This window comes from Ambystoma mexicanum, chromosome 4q (assembly GCF_040938575.1).
Source record: "Ambystoma mexicanum isolate Mex_15411 chromosome 4q, UKY_AmexF1_1, whole genome shotgun sequence".
NCBI classification, from domain to species: Eukaryota; Metazoa; Chordata; class Amphibia; order Caudata; family Ambystomatidae; genus Ambystoma; species Ambystoma mexicanum.
This window is the reverse complement of record NC_090928.1, coordinates 38,434,146-38,455,395: the sequence shown is the minus strand read 5'-3', so window position 1 is coordinate 38,455,395 and position 21,250 is coordinate 38,434,146. Positions and strand designations below refer to the sequence as shown.

Genomic DNA, 21,250 nt, shown 5'->3' with positions numbered 1-21,250 from the left:
CATGACCAGCCACAATCCGGAGGCTGTATTAGAGTACAATGGCCCCGCAAAGTGACTGGAAACGGTGCTCTCCCCATACTGCATGCATTGCAGCATGGAGAGCACAGCATTTATGCTCATGCAGCTGCTGTAACACTCCTCAATGTAAGTGCATTACTTTATCTGTATGAGATGTGAGATGCGCTATCGATGCTCACTCCACAAGACCGTTCACCTATACCTTCTGTGTATGGCCATGTCACACGGTGGTTAGTCTTGTATTGGGTATCCACAGCTGTGGAGCAGCGCTAATGAGTGCAGTATGCTGCACAGTTACAGGATCTCCTCCACTATGTTGCATCACCAGGAGGTCCCAAGTATAAAGGGATCATGAAAATGCAGCCATTGGTCCCACGATAAAGGGGGACTGTCAGTGCAGAGCTCACTCCTGAAGAATGCAGCAGATCATAGAAATGACGCATGCAGAGTGACTGATGTGTTCTGCCGCTGTATATTCACCACTAATGGTAAAACAGGCTTTGCTAAACGAATTGCTGCTAGATGGTAGCATGCATGTAATACCACTCTGCCAGTAATACATCATTATAAACTGGCTAAGTCTATCTCCTGGCACATGGCTTTTTTGGCAGAGCCTAACTTATAGCAGCAGTGTTTGGCCTTTACACATGCCCCTTACGTGTCAAAGTTTAGCCTTAGAGGGAGAGGTGTTTTCTGGTGAGTGGGAACCGTGGGACCTCACCCTATAGTGTTGTGTTTCCTTCTACCCAACAGGATCTCTGCACCACAGATCAGCATGCAGGCCTATCTGGAAATGTCAATAGTCTATAGATTCATTCAGCATAATAGGATTCCTATAATGTCAAACATGTCTATCCTTATTTACAGAGCACATCATCCTCGCGTGAGCCTAGACCAGCGAGCTCAGAACCTCCACAGCTAAACCTCACCTCTCTGAGTTACTGCACTTCCTGAAGTGAAAATGGGACTCACTCGTTTCAAGAACATCCTCGTTGTGTCCTTTGGGATGTTATTCCTGTATACTGCGTATGGCGGCCTGCAGACTTTGCAGGTAGGTGGCAACGGGCTGTCCTACTCCTTTGAGTCTGTGCCAGACGCCCTTGTGCCTTGTGTCCACAGCGCTTCTCCTTTGCTTTGCCCTGAATTTACATGCAGTCTTCCTTTCCTGAACACACCTCTAGCATGAACCCAGAATGTTGCAACACACACAGGGAGTTGACATGACTCAACATCACATCAGCCGATTGCTGGCAGGATGATAAAATGAATAGCAACTCTGAAGGCTCTGGCAACTGAAATAGTAACCAGCTTTCTCTGGCTTAACATATCTCGGTCTAGAAGATACTAATCTTTAGGGTCTTTGCAATCAATGTATGTTATGCCAGATACAGCCAGTTGCTATGTCAGTTGCCAGGGACATCAGAATGTGTCTCTGGGATACTGGCTCCTTTATAATAGCCAGATGGGTGGCAGGACGCTGCCCATTTTAAACGAGCTGCCCATAGCTACAACCGGGATCTTTTTGTTCGGCAGGTTAAAATAACAATTAATATATTATCTGTTTGGGTTGTTATATTGTTTGTGCACATTTGTAGTCACCCCTATAAAACAGAGTATTATTTTAGTCCTGTGATTTAAACTTTTTGAATATACATTTAACTTTATGAAGGGATTCATTGATCACGTGGCTTCCACCAGGTGCATTTATTCTATCTTGTCCATATTTTGATATACACACTTTTTAGGGTAGTCCTTATAGTAGGCTGCGGCTTACTTTTCCTCAGCAGAATTCTGTGACCTGGCTTATGAGCGTGCTAATATGTCCTCATTTGCATGAATTGGGGATGTGCTAAAATGGCATTGGATGTTATTTTTTGACGAAGCGTAAGGACAATACGACAAGAGAGCACAGCTAACTACACAGCACCCCCAAATCCTCTTGTATGCACTGGGAAGAGGAGCGACCCGGCAAACCAATTGCTTGTCTTCAAATGTTACCTTCCAATGTGTCAAATTATGCAACTCTAGATAGCAACCAAATAACTGCATCAGATAGAACTGTACAGGGCACTTTGCCCTTAGGGGCATGCATTATTGGATGGTAGGCAAACTTTGCATATTATTTATTAAAACCCATCCATGCTGCCATTAATTGTCATGCTGTGTTCTCCAACTCTCTTTCTTATTTATTTAACTTGAATGAATTATCAATTATTTTAAAAAAAAGTCTTCAAGGTAATAACATTCTTGTCTAGAGTCTGTTCTATTTTATCCACTCTGCATTAGTACGATTATACCTTTATACCCTGCCCATTGTGCAAGCTTCCGCCACAATACCTTTGCACAAATGTTCCCTGTAACATCCGGAAGAGCATTCATCCAGTGATTGGCTGGGTCTTCCTTCTTGACTAGTAGCTGCAATGGGATCAATACACCAGCCATCCTTGAGCTGGCCACAAACTCCTTTTCTCCCACTTCAATGAAAAGTGTGTGCGGAATGTGTGCCTATTTGTCAGAACACCTTTGTATGGCTAAATTACATAAACAAACAGGGCCAGGTGCTCCAGACATATAACACCGTCAAATAACATTTTCATGTTGCTGATCCTACTCTTTCACACTCATTATGTCATGCTAACGCTGACATACATTTCAAAACCCGACAAATAAATATTGACTCATAGATTTTCTCGAATGAACAAATCTCAATCACTCGGAGCACCTCCTCTTCTGCCCCCAGCCCTCCAGTGATCCACCTCTTTCAATATATTTTTATTCTTAAGGTATCTTTTGTATTGCTGGTTACCTTGTGCACCACCAATGACTAAGCTTCTCAGGGCATTGCCTGTATTTTCATGGCATGTTTGAGAAAAAGACTAGGGGTCTTTTTCATTTTATGGATTTTTGGTAAAGACATGGTTTCTTTCTCTTTGCTTCCACAGAGCAGCCTGAATAAGGAACAGAACATGGGAGTCGTGGCTCTGGCAGTCATGTATGGAGCCTTCTGCTGTTCTTGTCTATTCCTCGCTCCAATCCTCACAGAGAAACTGGGCTGCAAGTGGACCATTGTCCTCTCCATGTGCTGCTTCATTACGTACACCTTGGCCAACTTCTACCCAAAATGGTAATCTCCTTTTCCTGCAATTTGCAGAAGTTGGACAATAAATTTCTGTGTTCCTTCAAAATATTTATTTTTAAATCCATCAACATTTTCATATCATTATTTAAAGTAGTTCAATGTGCAGCCTTTGAGCAATAGTGTATGTATTTATTTAATTAATAGTGGAGTTCAATAAGGCACCATCGGCTGGCGCTGCCACTTCACAGGGACTCCAAAGCATAGGGAAGGGGGGAAGGGAATCCCAATCCTTCACAAACTTTGGAAACATTCCGATCAGTTAAGTGCAAGGCAAAAGAGCAGACAGAAGAGCAGACGACAGTAACTGGGTATAAAACAAGAACAGATAAGTACTCGGCGATGGCAGGGAGAATAGATTAAAGGTTTAGACAAGAACATTGAGCGGTAAGAACCAGGAAGAGGACAAAAGAGTGCAGGAGAATAATAAGGAGTGAAAGATGGAGGGCAAACAATGATGACGTAATATGAAGGCGATGGGACAGACAGGGACAAATTCAGGAAGCACGTTCAAGCGTGCCAAGAAGCTCATATGGCTGCGAATGATGAGGATTATAGGCTGAAAGATTTTATGAAAAGGAAGGATTTCAATCCCTTGCGGAAGTGAAGATGATTCGCCACAGATCGGAAAGCAGCTAGTAATGTAGATTTTACTTTTGCACGTGAGCATCTTTACATATCTGCTTCTGCCCAGACCACATCATTTAAATGAAGTGTTCCATTGACTTAATCATTTCCTCATACATCAACAAAATCACTTGGCATTGAATATGAAGAAAAGGATTAATCACGCAAATGAAACACCTAATTGCCAGTTGCATCCATAATTTTGCTTTTGAGTAATTGGCGGCGCGCTCCCTGTGCAATGATCAGTATCAACAGATGTGTTGAATGCGTTTGAAACTCCAAGTTTTGCCTGGGACATGCAGTCCTTTTTTATGTATTTTCGTTTCTGAGTAGGTTGTTCATAGTTCTTGTTTTTCAAAATATTATAAAGTTCCTCTTAAAATGAGCTGTCTTGCCTTGAAGGGGACAGCAACAAAAAACGTAACCCTGCCTTGCTGGAGTAGGTAGTTTCCTAATTTCTGTGAAAGGTTGCATTAAGGAGACTGTACTCATTCCAGGAGTAAACAATACATTCAGCTGTCCATGTTTGTACAGAGACCCGCAATACCCAGCACCAATTTCAATGAAGCTAGAACCTTTTCCAATCTCGTGTTATCCCAAATCTCCCTTATTTTACTAGCAGGAAAGTAATCTGTGAATGAATGCCGGAAGTAAGGCAGGGACTTGCTCCGGATCCTAGAGAATGATGTATTGGGACTGCTTTAGACTGTTTCATGCTGATGAGATCATCACTGTTGTAGAACAAAAACATATTTGAAACAGTTGACAATAGTCTTGAATTTAGAGATTTGGTCAAATTGTCTCCACTGACACTTTCAAATAGTTGATTGAGCAACTATCATGTCCACCACCACTGCAATAAATCGTGTTAAATTAATTGCCTCATCACGAGTTGGGCAGTAGCCCTTAAATGCAGTGGGAATGGGGTTACCGCCGCATTTAAGGGTCCGCCCAATCATGAGTATGGCGTGTTTACCGCCAGCTCTGAGCTCATTGTCCACACACTGGATAAATGCTGATTTTGGTGCTATTACCGCGCAGTAATACTGCTGGCGGTAATTGCACTGAAAATTCTCCATTGGTTCCAATGGACCGAATGGGGAATAGGGAATAATGTTTACCATCCCACCCGTGATCCAACAGTAAAACCGCCAGACAGGTGGGCAGTAACACAAATAAAGTGGGGTGGCATCCCAGTTGGGATACCACCCAACTCATGATGAGGCCAATCTTTTATTACACGCCTGCCTACCGAAGACTAGTATCTGAGCGGTGGACTGGGATTCAACCCTGTGTTGCTCCACATTGTTTTGCTTCCAAGACACACACATTGCCCCTGAGGTATCCTCGTAGGCCAGTTTTTGCCTGAATATACCAAAAAGTTAAACACTTATTTAGAATAACATAATAATTGATGTGCAAGCATTGATGAGCAAGCCTCATCAAACAAAAAGATTCCTTCATAGGGTGATCATTGCAAATTACTTTCTTGAAATAACAAATCAGCTTAACTCCTCCTGTCTCTGTCTGTTAAGCATTGTTTGAGGTGGAAATGTTTTTCCCAGGGAGGAAAGCGTTAACATTATATTGCAGTGCCAGATGTAACCCTTCCACAGACATGTAAAGAAACAAATGAAAATAAGGCACCTTTATTTTACAGGTACACCCTGGTCAGCACCTCAGTTCTTCTGGGCTTAGGAGGAGGATCTCTCTGGACGGCCAAAAGGACCTACATAACAGTGATTGGACGAAAGCATGCAGTGACGGCGAGGAGAATAGCAGAGGATGTCATCAACGAATACTTTGGAATCTTCTTTCTCATTCTCCAGACAGGTCGCATTTGGGGAAATCTAATATCATCTATGATATTTGATTTTTCTAGAGGTAATAAAAAATACAGTTACTGTCTTCTCACTCAAACCTCCTCCCACAACCAGCGTTTCCCACCACCCAGCTGTAGCAATGGTAAACCTCCCTGAACCTCCGTCACTAAACGTTCCTCTCTTTCTTCTCTTGGGAACAACAGCATCAGCTTTCAGAAATCATCCACCAACCAGCCATCACCAAACATGCCATTACAGACAACATGAACCTGTTGTCCTCCCTCTCTGCCACCCACTCATATCTCATTGATCAAAGAGCCAAACTCATCATGTTATGATAACAACCTCATGTGCTTCGAGTCCAAGCCTCAGGCTTCTGGGCACTGCCACTCACTCAGCCTGGTCACCACACATACTTGCTACTTCCAAGCATTTATTGGCAAAGGCTTCTAATAACTCAATAAGTAATAACTTGGTTTCCCTAATGCACATACACTTCCCAGACCACCCTGACCAGAGCATCCTGTGACGTGTGATGTGCAACATGCTGAGCAGAAGGACAAGGTTCAACAACTACAGCACCACCACTCTCTGCTTTAACTTTGCAGAAGACCACCTCTCAACATTCACTGCCCACCCATCACACTGATACCAATGGCCCCCTTTATCCAGTGGGATATCACAGGGATCCCTCCTATCATGTCTTCTTTTCACCGATTATGGGAAGAACGCACCTGCTTTACCCAATACCATACATTCATACACAAAATTAATTCTAAACACATGTATGCTTCCTCCCCAGTGCTCCAATCATACCAGGAAGTGCCCACTTCTCTAATGTAACGCCACCCTTGTACAGCACGGCACTAAGATTATTAAAGAACAATGCATATTAGTGCTGTTGGTATATAATATTCTAACAAACTTAACATATTTTTCTTCTCCAATTTAGTTCATTCTAAAGTGATTGTGAATATTTGTTGATGAGAACATTCAGTTCAGAAAAGTACTTACGAGTTTATCACTGCTAGCGTATTTTGAAAACGTTTACAGAACCGTACAATACCATACTCGTGCTGAGAATAGGGGGATGGGTTAAGGTGCAATGGCAGGACTTATAAGAAGAATACTCTAGAAGTGGCATCTGCCTTTCATCCGGGTGGGTTGATCCTGTTAACCAAGAGGTGAGTGTTGGGCATGCTGGTGACCTCCATGGCTTATCCACAGCCACCTTCAGTGCTTCATCTTATCTTTTTGCCATTTGCTTTTTTCTGTATTTAGAAAGTCTTGCCTTATTACAGCAGTCCTAAAAAGTGAGCCTTGATATAGTCAACGCCTTCTCACAAAAAGTAAAACACATCTCTGTTAATTGAGTTATGTACTAAAACTGAACTGAAAAAGCACAACAGTGTCCATCGTCCAAATAGCTTTTTTTACATTGTCTTGGTACTGTCCGAGACGTAATTCTAAAATTATGTATTTCTTCTTAAGCAATGGGCAAAATAATTTCATTTACTGCCTTTTCCCTCTTTAGGATTTCATGATAGTATGTTGTTCTAAGATTCTATTTTGCATTTTGGACCTATCCTCATGTCTATTTCTAAAACTTTCTCTGTTGTGGACACACAGCTGTGGAGCCTCCACTGGAAAACTCCACCTGCTCCTTGAAAACGCGAAGGTCCATTTATCAGAATCATGAAAAAACATGAGTTTTCCCTGAAAAAGTAGCAGCAAGCATCAGTGTATAGAAGAAAGTGAATTATTCCATATTTTGTCTCCTTGCTATTTAGGGTCAAGGCGTCAAGGTTTGAATGGTAGCTACTGTGGAGCAGATGACTGTCCAGGCTCAGAGGCTGTAACATCACCTCGCCCATCTGACACTGTGATCTACACTCTGCTGGGCTCTTACACCGGTAGGTTTAAAACTGACTGCAATTTTTTTTAATGTAAAACATACTGTATCCCAAAGTTATTATCATGACAGATTGGTCATCATGATTTATTGGAACTCATTCTCATGTGCTGAAGCTTAAGCCACAGCATTCTTTAAGTTTACCTGAAGAAACCTCCTTTGCGATGCAGAGATAAACTTGTCAGTATCCTAGAAATAGCGTTTTGAGGGATAACCGTGCCAGGGGAGAATATATCACAATGTTCCACTAGGATATGTGTCATAGAAGGCTGCACTAGGTAAGTACGTGTATAGTAAAACGTCACATCTGGAACATCCGTGTAGTGCATGAACTGAATTGCATAGGCAGTGCATATTTACATCCCATTTAGAAATCTGTCCTTTGGTGAGAAGGAGGGCCCCACCGGAGGCTAATGAAAGAGATGGGAGCGTCCTAGGTGGAACCACAGACAGGGCATAAGAGGTGAAGGGGAAAGAGTGGCGACCAAACAGATAAACCACTTTGTCCAGGTAGCTCAAGGGCACAGGGATGAGGCCCCCCTTCAAGGGGCCCAGGGAAGTGATGGCGGCTGCCCACCAGGATATGCCTGAGCCCAAAGCAGTGTAGACATCCATTAGTCTGAAGGCAGGGGAGTAGGGTGGAGGAGGCATCACCTCTAAATAGTCCTGCAGACAACCACTACCCGGCACAGCATATAGGAAGGAGACCACGCCCCCTCCCAGGAGACCACAATACACGACACTGGCAGGGACGCGTACCACAGGTGGCCAAAGTGGAGGAGGTACAATGGGGCACCACAACTAACCAACCCACTAATGAATCACCCTTCTGCTTAAAGCTCTCAAACTCTAAACTAAACACAACCATACCTATATTGCACAACAAACAGCATGCACTTCACTACACTGCAACAACCACACATAGTCTCGCACAACAGCACATGACAGCTACCAACCGAATAATCACACCTATGCTCAGCGAACAGTGTAAACCGAACTGAAGCTGCCAAAAGCACATCACAGCTCTGTTGCGCTTTTCCTGCTCAGTCCTACTAGCTTACCCTACCCTCTTGCTTTTCAGATCTGCCAGAGCACCAGGGGACTACTCTGGTGGTGACAGTGTGCGGTATAAATATCCTTTAACATATCATAACAAAACATTCTCTATGAAACACAAAGGGTGCATATTAAAGTAATTTAGCCAGGTCAATAAGCATGATTTGTGATCCCTGACCTATTAAGAGCATTAATGCGCTCAAGCCATTCACGGTAATATGGTCTATGGTAATATTCTAAAGTCCCACATCTGATGTAACAATGCAGTGGTACTTGTCCTGTGGCAGAACATGCAGTTTTCAGGAATATATCCAAACTATCATGAATCCAGGATGTTAGTTTTGTTAGATGTGAATGGAACAATCTATCAATGAAACAAGATAAACCTTCAGACAGATTTGCTCTGCATTCAGGGGAGTTTGCAAATGTTTAGAGAAATATTGTAATGATTTTCCTACGGTGCTTCTTTATTAAATACACGGTTAAGGGCCTGATTCAGAAACACATTTTACAATGGCTCAAGCTCATTGAAAAACGAATTGTAAATCAGGCCCTCCGAGTTCAATCAACTTACGAATACTGTAGGTGACGGAAGATATCAACGTACTTACGGATATATGCAGGCTTCTGCCCGCACTGGGACACCGAATCAGCACTCATCATTACATGGATGCATTTGTGATTTATCCCTCTTTTGGGCTTTTATTGGAATTATTCTTATGATTTTGGACAGAATGTCTCTCTATTCTTGGGTGATTGGGTTTAAAAACAAGATCTGGTCCAATTATGTTTTTTCAAAAGCTTAGGCAATCAGCATTTCAAGCATATTAAGATAGTTACAGTAAAAAGTTGGAGGTATAAAACATGATTGTGATGTAGTCTACTCGTCCTTTTTACATAGATTTCAATAATAGCTTGGCACTTGAGGGGTTAATGTATTATCTATTTTTGCAAATGGATCAGTTTTCGCAATGATAAAGAGTGACTTTGGCCTGGAAATTCCACATCCTAATCCGCCATATTACAGAACACCTTTAAGTACAGTATTTGATGTATAGCAAGAGTCTTAATGGGTCCTTGGGGAACACCAGTCATAGAATTTGAAGAATGCTTGCATAATATCTTTCTATGTTCTATTGCATACATGCATAAAGATCAATAGAAGTTGAATGGAATCACAATATGGAGCTGGAGGAAATAAAAGACAAAGTGACAACACCCCAAGTTCTTGTTTTGTCTGAGTGATCAAATAGATTCCCAACTATCACCTGTGCTGCCATTGAGGTGTCTGATTCCATATCATTGAGTTGGCCAGCAAATCATTTGGGCTGTTTCTTGCTGAGCCATTGCTGCTTATTTTCTTCTTAAACCAATGCTTTGATGTTTATTTCTGTTCTGTGTCTCAAAAGTTTACATCAGATGCGAGTCCGAGTGACAATGTGTGTTTGTTTCACATGTTGCAGTGTAGGATAATCCAATCATATTTGTGTCGTCTTTTTGTGTGGACAAGGTAGCTCATCGAGCTAAGCACTCACTCAGTGATCTGTGTGCTGCCTGACATCACAGGTTAAGGTCAGACCTTCTTAGGTCAATCATTTCAGTGCAATACAATTGGATAAGAATAGCCCCTAGTATTGCAATACTTACAACCGGGACAAAGCCGGCATAATGTGTATATAGAAATGTGGTATTTATATTTTGCTACAGTTAGATGACCTTTTTTATTCTCCATATACAATGTGAGAGAATTCAGGGTCTCACCCATTGGTTTCCTCGGTAACCCAAAATGGTTTATCGTGATCCTATGTTTGCCTTCCAACCTATGGAAGCAAACTGAGGGGATCAGCTTCTACTTAATTTGAAACCTAACAATAATTCCATTCATCCACTTATTTTCTTGAAAATAAAGAATATAATGATTCTTTAAAGTAGAAATGACTCTGCAATCAGGTATTGTTTTTATACAAAACACTTAACACCACACATCACAATACCCTGTTGTCTAACCCCTAATATGCTCTTCTTTTGCAGGCTGTGGGGTGATTGGTGTGGCATTAATTATCATATTTTTGGATCGAATTGAAAAAAAGGAAGGACAAGAAGTGGAAGAGAACAAACCGTCCTTTTGCTCTACATTCTTGGCCACCTTCCGGCAGCTGCGTGATAAGCGCCAGTGTCTTCTGATCCCGCTCACAATCTTCGGTGGACTTGAACAAGGGTTCCTTGCAAGTGATTACACAAAGGTGCGTATCAATATAAAGGAGGCAGCATTGTACAGCTCTTGATCTATGCATTCTTTTATCTGCGTAACATAATCTATTATACTGATGGGGTACAGGAGGAATGCGCAAGTCATTCCAGATTTTCAGTGTTTCATTTTACTCAAGGGAACCAATGGAGTGTGATATTACTTACGGGGATAGGAAGCTACTCCTAGAAAAGAGGCTCAATGAGTTAAACACACACTCAGGGATATATGTGCAGCATCAAGTTACAGGTTCAAATCCTGATGAAGTCAATTCAGCTCATTATCCTTCCCAAGTCGATATATATTGGATACTGTTGAGTTGAATAATAATGCTCCCTACTATTACAGTATCAGAAAAGGAGCCCGTTTCAAAAAGTAACAAGTGAAATAATAAATGGAAAACTCCTGTCACATAAATTGGCTTACTTTTGAAAACAGCATAGGGTGCCCAAATCCCAGATACATTGAATTACTGAAGACTGGCAGTGGTATCACAACATAAATTGGCTTACTTTTGAAAACAGCATAGGGTGCCCAAATCCCAGATACATTGAATTACTGAAGACTGGCAGTGGTATCACAACATACCTGAGTCTGGCAGCGACTTTGCTATTGGGCAAAGGTGCAGTTTTATAGAAGCCATGCCATGGAACTCTGTTCACTGTACAAAACACCTTTGACATTGACATGAAAGCTACTGAATTTTGGATGCCTGAATTTATCACTAGCAGAGCACAGCCACACCAGCAAGGACCGCTGTGGTCCTAGAAATTCCTTCCAGCACGCGGCACTGAAGTTCTGCACTGATTGCCTTTCTGTTCTAAGAGCATCTGTGTCCTGGTCTCAAGGATTACTTTACATGTGGCATTCCAATTATCCGAATGTAACAGGCAGCACGTTGCTTCTTTGGGAATATTATTGAACAGTTTTTCGGATTCAGAAATCTTTAAGCCTGAGAGTAACCTCATTTGATGTATTTCTTCACAGTCATATGTCACCTGTGTCCTCGGACTGAAATTTGTGGGCTACGTGTTGATCTGCTTCGGAGTATCCAATTCAGTGTGCTGTATGTTCTTCGGAAAGATATCCCAATACACAGGCAGGATCGCCATCTTTGTCACCGGTAAGTTAACCTTGTGCCTTTAATATACACAGAGCAGCTATGCCTGGGTGGTGCGGCTTAGCCACAGCTGCCACCACGATGCACATGTGCAGGAATCAGAGGGTGATAAACTGCCATGCCAGGCCTGGAAAGTGCTCCAGAGAATTTCAAATATTGTGCCCCTTTGTGGAGGGCGTGGAGCAGGGTGTGTTCTAGGAATTCTCATTGTTTTCTAGGCAACGGGGTACATTTTTGTTTTGAACGTAATAATTTGATGAAAATTGCTTCAATATTATAATATCCCAGCAATAAAAGCCCGGAAACAGATGTCATAAAACAAACTAATTTCACATTGAAAGTAACCTAAACAGCAAACATAAGTGGGTTTTAAATGAATAAATTAAAAATAACTACTCTTTACATATTTATACATAAAAGCTGCAGTCTGTCAAAATGTATGTTAACATCTATTTATGATACATCATTCATTGGTGGTATGGGGGTAACTACTCAGCACTGCTTTAGTTGAACCTAAGCTATATTAATTTGTGAAATTATAAATGTTCAATCTGGGGAGATCCTCCATGACTCCACCCCTTCCCTACCTACTCTAAACGTACCTCTGCAGTCAACAAGTGTTTTCTTTTCTTTTTTTCCTCTGTTAAATGATTTGTTGTATTTCAATATTAAAGGTTGCTCGTTTAGCTTAGTTCATTATGAAGGAGCTTTATTTTGGGATAAAAATATATCATAATTAGTTATTCTCAGTAAATGATATTTTACCTATTTCACTTCAGTATTCTTCATGTTTAGTGTCATTTTTACTCTGTATGGGAACTTCGTGGACCCTTTTTTCTCAGTTTAGATTAGATGTTAGGCACTTTATCGCTGTCTGTCTCTTACTCTCTCGCCCTCTTTCTTTTGGTTTCTTATAACACAGCAGTAGATTTATTGATACAGGTTCTGAATTGTATTGTCTACAGTCTAACACTATCATTCCTAGAGTTCTCCCCATCAATACTGTGGCATTTCCTATTGACAGGTGCTGGGGTGCATGCAGCCTGCATTATTGCACTGCTGCTCTGGAAGCCTAACACCGACCAGTTTGCAGTGTTCTTCATTTTATCAGCCCTCTGGGGCATTGCTGATGCGGTCTGGCTGGCTCGAACAAGTGGTGAGTCCAGATACATCACAGATATGGATGTCCTTCAACCACCTCTCATATCACTAACTCACTCGCCCTTTTTCTATCTACCACAAGAACCACCCACAAACGCCCGGCAGAGAAGCCCACTCACCCGTTTTCTTTCTACAAACAAGAGCCACCCAAAAATACCCTACAGAGAAACCCACTCACCATTGTTCAATCTACACACAAGACCCACCCACAAATACCCTGCAGAGAAACCCACTCGCACTTTTTCTTTCTACATACAGGAGCCACCCACAAATATCCTGCAGAAAAACCCACTCACTCGTTTCTTTCTACAAAAAAGAGCCACCCACAAATACCCTACAGAGAAACCCACTCACCGTTGTTCTATGTATACACAAGAGCCACCCACAAATACCCTGCAGAGAAACCCACTCGCACTTTTTCTTTCTACACACAGGAGCCACCCACAAATATCCTGCAGAGAAACCCACTCACCATGTTACCTTCTGCACACAAGAGCCACCCACAAATACCCTGCAGAGAAACCCACTCACCCTTTTTCTTTCTACACACAGGAGCTACACACACAAACTGCAGAGAAACCCACTCACACGTTGTCTTTCTACACACAGGAGCCACCCACAAATATCCTGCCGAGAAACCCACTCATCCGTTTTCTTTCTACACACTGCAGCCACCCACAAATACCTTGGAGAAAAACATTCCCTTATACATCCCTCCAGCCTCTAACACTAAAACCATGCAAACTCTCCACCTCTCCAACCAACTCACCACAAATAGCAGTTTCTCTGGCACTCCCACAAACCATCCACACCCTCAGAACTGACTTGGTTTGCAACTTAACAAGCAGAGTAACAAGATCAGAGGCTCCCATATTGCAACACACACGTGTCTCAATGCAACTCACTTACCTTACTGGCATAACGAACATGGCTACTTTTCATGTGCGTGCAGCAACACGCCAGGTTTCGCATCATTATGTTCCTTCCCATCCCATTAAACCAGCCCTCCATACAAGATCCAAGTACATTAGTACAGTTGAGAAGAGAGAAATAACTATATGAATACTAGACAAACCACCGAAGCATAGTGGCGACACATGTGTATGGAATAATTGTTTGGAAAGCATCTTCTTAATGCGTAAATCATCTGCTTTTTTCCAGCTCTCTATGGAGTCTTATTTGAAAAGAACAAGGAAGCGGCGTTCTCTAACTGCTGCCTCTGGGAGTCGGTGGGGTTCGTCGTTGCCTTTGGGTACGGCTCCTTCCTGTGCGTCTACGTGAAGCTCTATATCCTGCTGTGCGTGCTGGCCGTTGGGATGCTCTTCTATGGCGTCGTTGAATATCTGGAAGCCAAGAACCCTGCCGCCAGCACTTACACAGTAAACACGGAAAGCCGGGACACCACAGTTGAGATCCCACGCGCCTGAGGGGACAAGACTGTGACATGAACCAGAGACTTTTGCTAATGTATTTATGTGCGCACTTAATTTATTTTATAAGTACTGTTGAGACTTTATTTATATGCCTTTGAATTAAGGTTATTTATGTGTATTTAATTTAACAAATGTAGCACTTACGTAGCACCATGCCAGCCCTCCTCACGCTGGAGTTAGCAGCGCGAGAAATAGGAGTCTACGGAGGACTGCTCAGGGGCAACGCACTAGTCTTGAAAGCAAGACTATGCGCAGCAACACGGGTTCGATCCCCAGGTCCGCGCTTAGAAGCCTCTGGGTATTAAGCGCATTATACATAACCAATTACAATGGGCAGCACATCAGTCACAGATCCAACAATGCGACCCCCAGATTCCCACCCTGTGATGACAAGACAACTGCTGAGGTAAAAGAGGGAGTCCTAAGGGCCGAACCACGAAGCAAATTTGCAGCCGCAAGTGTATGCGCAAAAGTTCAAATAGGCCAAACGTGGCAGGTCCTAATAAAAATGTGTGTGCACAAATGGTGTCGGTATTGCGCAAATTGCACACATGCAGAGAATCGCAGTTCTGTTAGCGCCCTCCGCGGCCGTTAACAGGTGGGACTGCGAGGGTGATGCACACTCGCGACCTCTTCCCACTCAGTAACCCCTACCTGCACGCCGGTTATTCCGGCTTCTCCCTTAGTATGATATGTTTTTATATGTTCAATTGGACCCTTATTTTTGCTAAATTGTACATCCAGAAACCTGTGCCTAGCGATTACCCTGTTTTTTGTGTTTAGCTGGTGCAAATTGCCTTTGTCGCCTATGGGCCTGATTTACAAAGTGTTTTTCAATGAGTTTGCACCATTGCAAAATGCTTGGGTGAATCAGGCCCACAAAGTTCTTTGTGAATCACTCTGCGCATGCAATATGCGCGTGGCTGCAAATGCAAAATGCAGTTACAATCGATTGCCTGCAGAGCTGGAATGTTTGTGAATTTGGTCCAAAGTGTTTTCAAAGATGTGACTGGTAATAAAGACAACACATCCCACATTATTCCTCTCTCCTCCTCTTATTTCTGGAGCCATATTGCGTCAGGTAGAAAGATTTCCAATCTCTTCCAATGTTGGTCTTTTTTATATTCCTACTCTAAAGGCACTGACTTTGCTGATATTTTAAGTACATGTTTTTCGGTACTCAGAAAATATAATCCAAGTAGAAAAATGAATAAGAACAATAATGTTTTCTGAAAATAACTATTTTAGAATGCACTTGAAAAAAAAGCATTTTTTAAGAAAGGTTTGTGAGTATTTAAAAATAATTATCATTAAGCACTAAGCACTGATGATAACTGAAATGAACAGCCAGAATCAATAAACAAGTACGTAAAAAAATAACTCCTTCTGCAGTAAAAAGTCAAGCAATTACAGCAATGCTTGTAAGGAGGTTTTTGCAGTTGCAGGAAGCTGGCCCCATGAGTGTTACTTGATTATGTGTCTAATTTACAGCAAAAGCACTAATATCGCGCAAAAGTTATAGTATGTATAGGAAATGTATAGCACCGCGAGGCGATTCTCAAAATGAAGTGATTCTCAAAATGAAGTGCGCACAGAAGCCTGCAGCGCAAAGAAAACGTTGTAGCGCCTGGCACTCCAACGGCACGCCGCCATATCGCTGCTGAAGTACATTACACAGAAATGTGACCTTTGACATTGGCCGGGCGAATGGGAAACAACTAATCTAGGGTTACTAATCAGCCGGTCTCCCTCACACAGGTGACTTTGACCGATGGAGTTTCTTGCACCCTACTCAGCATCCCTCTTCCGCGGCCTGTTTTTACTAGCCATTTTCGTTTCTGCTGTGGGGTATATTTGGGTGAGCCAGGGAGACAAAATAGAGTCCCTCGCGTAACTGCCTTAATTCATTGGGCCTTCACCGCCACCATCCATACACGGCAAGGGAGGGACAGCACAGCCATCAGGCGTCTATTCTTCCAGGGGGCTGGCAGCAGCTGTATTGATAACTTGAAGCATTGGAGCTCAAGTTGTTTCTGCTCCGCCCTCTCCCGCGTCACGGTGGTCGAAGTACTTAACATTTATTATAATTACAATTGTTCTTTTTTAACACGCTTAATTCCAACGAGTGGTTTCTAAGCTTGGGATTCAAACCTGTGTTGCTGCATTGTTTTCAAACGCGTTGCCCCTGAGCTATCCTCCCTCCCCAGTAGGCCTTGAACTGGCAGACTACGCATGTTTTTTAGAGTCTGGATGAACACCGCCCTGTATGTGTTTGTTTATTTCTATGCACCCCAGACCTAAAACCTTTTAATTAGGGCTGTTCATTTCTAACCAGTTCTGTTGTTTATGGCCAGTGCCATAAACACTCCCAGTGGATTCTCATGGTGGTGCCAGTCGGTCATATTTATCATTAATGATTGATTGAATGATTGATTGATTTGGTATTTACACAAGTGTTTCAAGGTGCAACAAGACAAGGGAGGACAAAACAAATAATCCTACTAGGCCTTGTGTCATTTGGATCGTGTAAGTGTGCAGCGAGAAGTGCAGGATGTGTTGTAAGCTGTATTGCCCCACGACCCCTGAATGCAGACCTTGCCCCACCCATCCCTGAAAGGAACACTTGGACACAGGTCCTGCCATATCAGGCTCCCGGCGTGCACTGCCGTGGTGCGGGAATGCCGCCTTTATTACTTAACACACGCGACGGCAGAACTTCGCCTTCTCGCCACGTGGCCACATCACATTCCTCCTTTTTCATAACAATGAAATAAACAAAAATTTCTTGAATGTAGTCAGCGTAAACGTGACGGTCTGCAACATGGAATAACCTGGTAACATACCAAATTGGAATTGGCCCAACATGGGCAACATCAGGGGCGTGCTTTCGGCCGTGTGCTTTCGAGCCTAGTCACCCATTATTTAGTCCTGGAATTTTACAGGGCACCTTTTGCTTTCGCGGCCGGGTTATCTTTTCCCACCTACCTCCTCAGTGGCATAGCTGTCTGCCCCACCTGGTGTTGGCATCTTGTCTTCCACTCTACCTTCTGATGTTAACTCCACACCTGAGGCTCCAGTCAGAGGAATTTCATCCTCTCATTCTCCTAGTCCCTCTTTCTCACCAAATCTTCGAAAAAAATAGGAGTTCCGAGTCAATTTTCTACTTCGATCAGTGGCAGTCACCATTAAACCTTTGACTTGAACCACCCCATGGGGGAGGGCTCGTAGGTGATGGATAATTTCCCTTCGGGGTGACCAGTACAGTATCTCCAGTGGCTATGTCTGTTGGCTTGAGATGCCGTCAGAGATTTTCTTCATTATTATGTATTCTTCGATCCTCTGATGTCCTCTCACCATCAATAGTCCCTGCGGGCGGCCTTCTATCTCTTGGAGGAGCCCTCGGGGGGCATCTCCAGAAAAGTGCCTCTGCTGGGGCCACACCAGTGGAATGGTGGGGTGTTGGTCTGTATTCCCTCAGGAATTGGTACAGAGTTCTCCTTAGTTCATTGCCTTGACCCTGCGCTATGCGGAACACTTTGTTTAATGTTCTCATAAATCATTCTGCCTCCCCGTTGGCCCTGGGCCAGGCCAGAGTGACTCTCCAGTGTGTGATCCCGCATTCAGCCATGAATTTAGCACAGCCCTCCCCCTGAAATGGCAGCCCATTGTCCGAGAATATTATCCTGCGGAAGCTATGTGTTGCAAACATATTCTCCATGACCTGCATAACTTGGTCACATGCCGTGGACTCCACTAGCTCGACCTTGGGCTATCGAGACCATTGGTCAATCATCACCAGGAAGTGCATCCCCCTGCCCGTGGACACAAAGTCTGCGTGGACAATGTCCCACAGCTGGTTGCTGCGAGACATGAACTCTACCCTCAGCTCTTTGTTGATTGGGGCAGTAGCTTCCAGATGCACTTGGCGACATAATGGTCCGCTTTCACCACCAAGCCCGGGAGCCAGACTTTCAGCCTTAGCCTCAACTTCGTTTTGGCCGTTCCCTGATGGCCACAGTGTGCCAGCTCTATCGCCCTTCCCACTAGTGCCTGCAAAAACACTAACTGGGGCCCTCTTAAGACGAGTCCTTCAGTTGACAACCGTTTGTGTCTTACCCATCACAGCTGCTCCAGGTCCTGTTGCACCTCTTTACTCCTACGGTTAGGGTTGGACAGGAGTGTCTTCCAGTCACCACTGGTCATGGCTGCTCTGACCACCTGAAAGCACTCATCACTGCTCGAGGCATCTGCTACCTCCTGTATAGTGAGAGCAACTGGTTTGGCGGCTTCCAACGCTCAGCGAACATGTTCTTCGGCAGCTACCTGTGTTGTATTTTCATGCCCACCTCCGTTTCTCGGATGCCACGATAGGTAGTCCGCTGGATTGTGGGTTCCAGGTCTGTATTTCAGCACCACCCCGTATTCCATCAGGGCCAGCATCCATCGTTCGATCCTCGGGGCGGCTTGGACAAGGACCCTGCCTTGATGTGGAGCAACGGTTTGTGGTCAGTCACTACTGTAACAGGTTTGCCCAGTTTGCAAATCTGAAAGTGTCGACATCCCCAAAGAACGGGCAGGGCTTCCCTTTCGATCTGGGAGTAGCGTTGCTCTGTGTTGGTTAGCGCTTTGCTTGCAATTGGTCTCATCTGACCCTGCACATACTGTTGCAACAGAACTGCTCCCGGCCGACTGGGCTAGCGTCGACCATGATCTCTGACTCCTTCCACGGATCGAAAAATGCCATAGACTCCTTTCCTGTTAGTGCCTGTTTGATCATCTCAAAGGCATCCTGCTCTTTGACAGTCCACTCCCATATATTGTCCTTTCTTGTCAGCATCCTGAGGGGTTCGGAGAGAGTCACCAGGTTAGATATAAAGCGACCACAGTGCGCCACCATTCCTAAGAAGCTCCTGATTTACCGACACGTTCCCTGGCGGGCTCGCCTCCTGGATGTCTCAAATTTTCTGTGGTTCCGGGGAGATGCCTTTCTCGTGAGATACGAATCTGAAGAATTCTATGATATCCTTCAGGAACTCACACTTCTCGCGATGTAGAGTGAGCCCAAGGAGCTGAATCCTCTATAGAGTCTCCTCAAGGCGTGCCATTTGTTCAGTCTCCGACGTTGTGTAGATCAAAATGTAATTGCTGAGATTGATGACCCCCTCAAGACCTGCCAGAGGTCCACGTATAACATTTTAAAAAACTTCTGCTGCGGAAGAGATCCCAAAGCTTAAGCGTTTGTATTGGTAGAAGCCTTGATGGGTTGTGAATGTGGTAATGTACCGCAAGTCCTGATGGAGCTCCAGCTAGTGTTACCCGGACTGCAGGTTAAGCTTCAAAAACACTCTTGCACCCTGTAGTTCTCTCACCATGTCGTCAAGAGTCGGGGTGATGTGTCATTCCTGTTTAATAGCCTGATTAGGAAGTCTCATGTTAACACAAATGCATATGACCCTGGATGCTTTGGCTTGCTCGCCACAGCGATGGGGGATACCCATGAGGTGATCTCCTCAACTTTTTCTATATTGTCCAATTTCACCAAGTTCTGTAACTCCAGTTCGACCTGTTGTATGAGATGAAAAGGGATTCGACAGTGATTCAGTGCAGTCGGATGCACCGTTTCATCAATGTGCAGCTTGATGGGCTCACCCTGTAGTTTGCCAACCACTCAAACACCATCTTGAACCTTTCAAGGACCTCATTTATGTCTTCGGCATACACGCAAAAAGCGAAATGCACGGTCTCAAGGGCCTCTGCTGCTGCACAGCTCAGTAGTGAATGAGTGCTTATGTCTGTGACAAAGAATTTGGCCTTTATCTCCTTCCCTTTATGGGCCACTTTGGTAACGAACATTAGTTGGCTTCTTACCATGCCGTCCTCATTCTCCCATGCCATATGATGGAGCCTGCCATAAAACTGGTCCAAGGATGCCTCCTTCTGCTTCTCACTGCACAAAACAAACCTTTCATAGTCCTGATTCTCTAGTGGCAAGAAGTGTTCTTTGAGGCTGTCTTTCACTGCCTGATAGGAGTTGTCGATGGGAGTGAGGGACTTGAAAATCTTGTGAACCTCCGACCCAGCAGAGTATATGAGGGTTGCAATTTTTACCTCATCATCTGTCTCGCCGGTTGCTCTACAATACATATCCAGCTTCTCTATCCAGAGCAACCATTTTGGTCCCAGCTTCGAGGGATTGCCTGAAGTGTCAAATTCCGGCATTGGGGCCAGTGTCCCTTGTTGATGTGGTGCCCTTCTTGCCCAAGGGGGCCTTGCAGAGCTGTGTTCGGCTCCCTGGAGGTCGTCTTCAGTGCCCATGGCTGCAGATCCCACAGGCACCCCCTTTGTACAAGAAGGCTACGATTTGCACCTGCTGGCGCATTTCTGCGATGTCTGGTGCAGTGGTTGTCAAGTACTGCTCCTGTCTAATGACCACGCCCTGGTGTGAGGCATGACAGCCCCTCCCAACGTTAACTCAGTGGGACCGAGAGAAATCCCAATGGATTACAAAATAGAGAAAACCCACAAAAAAATTCTTTCTTATTTTCTTTTTTTCTTTTTGAAAGGGCCCTTGTGGCTCTGTTTGTAGCCTTTGGCCCTTGTGGGTTCCAAAAAATATCCACACGGCGCACGTGTACTCCATGTGTGGAGCCGTTGCCGTTGGGTCACAAAATGGCAGTGTTTGCCTTGCCGCGATGATCTATGTATCTGACTGGTGT

The 21,250-nt window shown here is 44.0% G+C and overlaps 1 protein-coding gene across 1 annotated transcript; it reads left to right on the top strand.

Annotated features, from left to right (window-relative positions):
- The first annotated feature begins 901 nt into the window (after window positions 1-901).
- Window positions 902-15,573, top strand: LOC138468467 (protein unc-93 homolog A-like). The gene is made up of 8 exons (XM_069609002.1): window positions 902-1,069; window positions 2,961-3,142; window positions 5,442-5,665; window positions 7,395-7,517; window positions 10,604-10,815; window positions 11,808-11,943; window positions 12,965-13,096; window positions 14,263-15,573. The coding sequence occupies exons 1-8, from the start codon at window positions 980-982 to the stop codon at window positions 14,526-14,528; spliced, it is 1,365 nt and encodes a 454-aa protein (XP_069465103.1). The 5' UTR covers window positions 902-979; the 3' UTR covers window positions 14,529-15,573.
- Window positions 15,574-21,250: the final 5,677 nt, after the last annotated feature.

Coding starts and splice junctions, on each gene's coding strand:
- LOC138468467 (XM_069609002.1), top strand. CDS start 980: ATGGGACTCACTCGTTTCAAGAACATCCTCGTTGTGTCCTTTGGGATG. Junction 10,816..11,807: donor TTGCAAGTGATTACACAAAG/GTGCGTATCAAT, acceptor ATTTCTTCACAG/TCATATGTCACCTGTGTCCT. Junction 13,097..14,262: donor CTGGCTGGCTCGAACAAGTG/GTGAGTCCAGAT, acceptor GCTTTTTTCCAG/CTCTCTATGGAGTCTTATTT.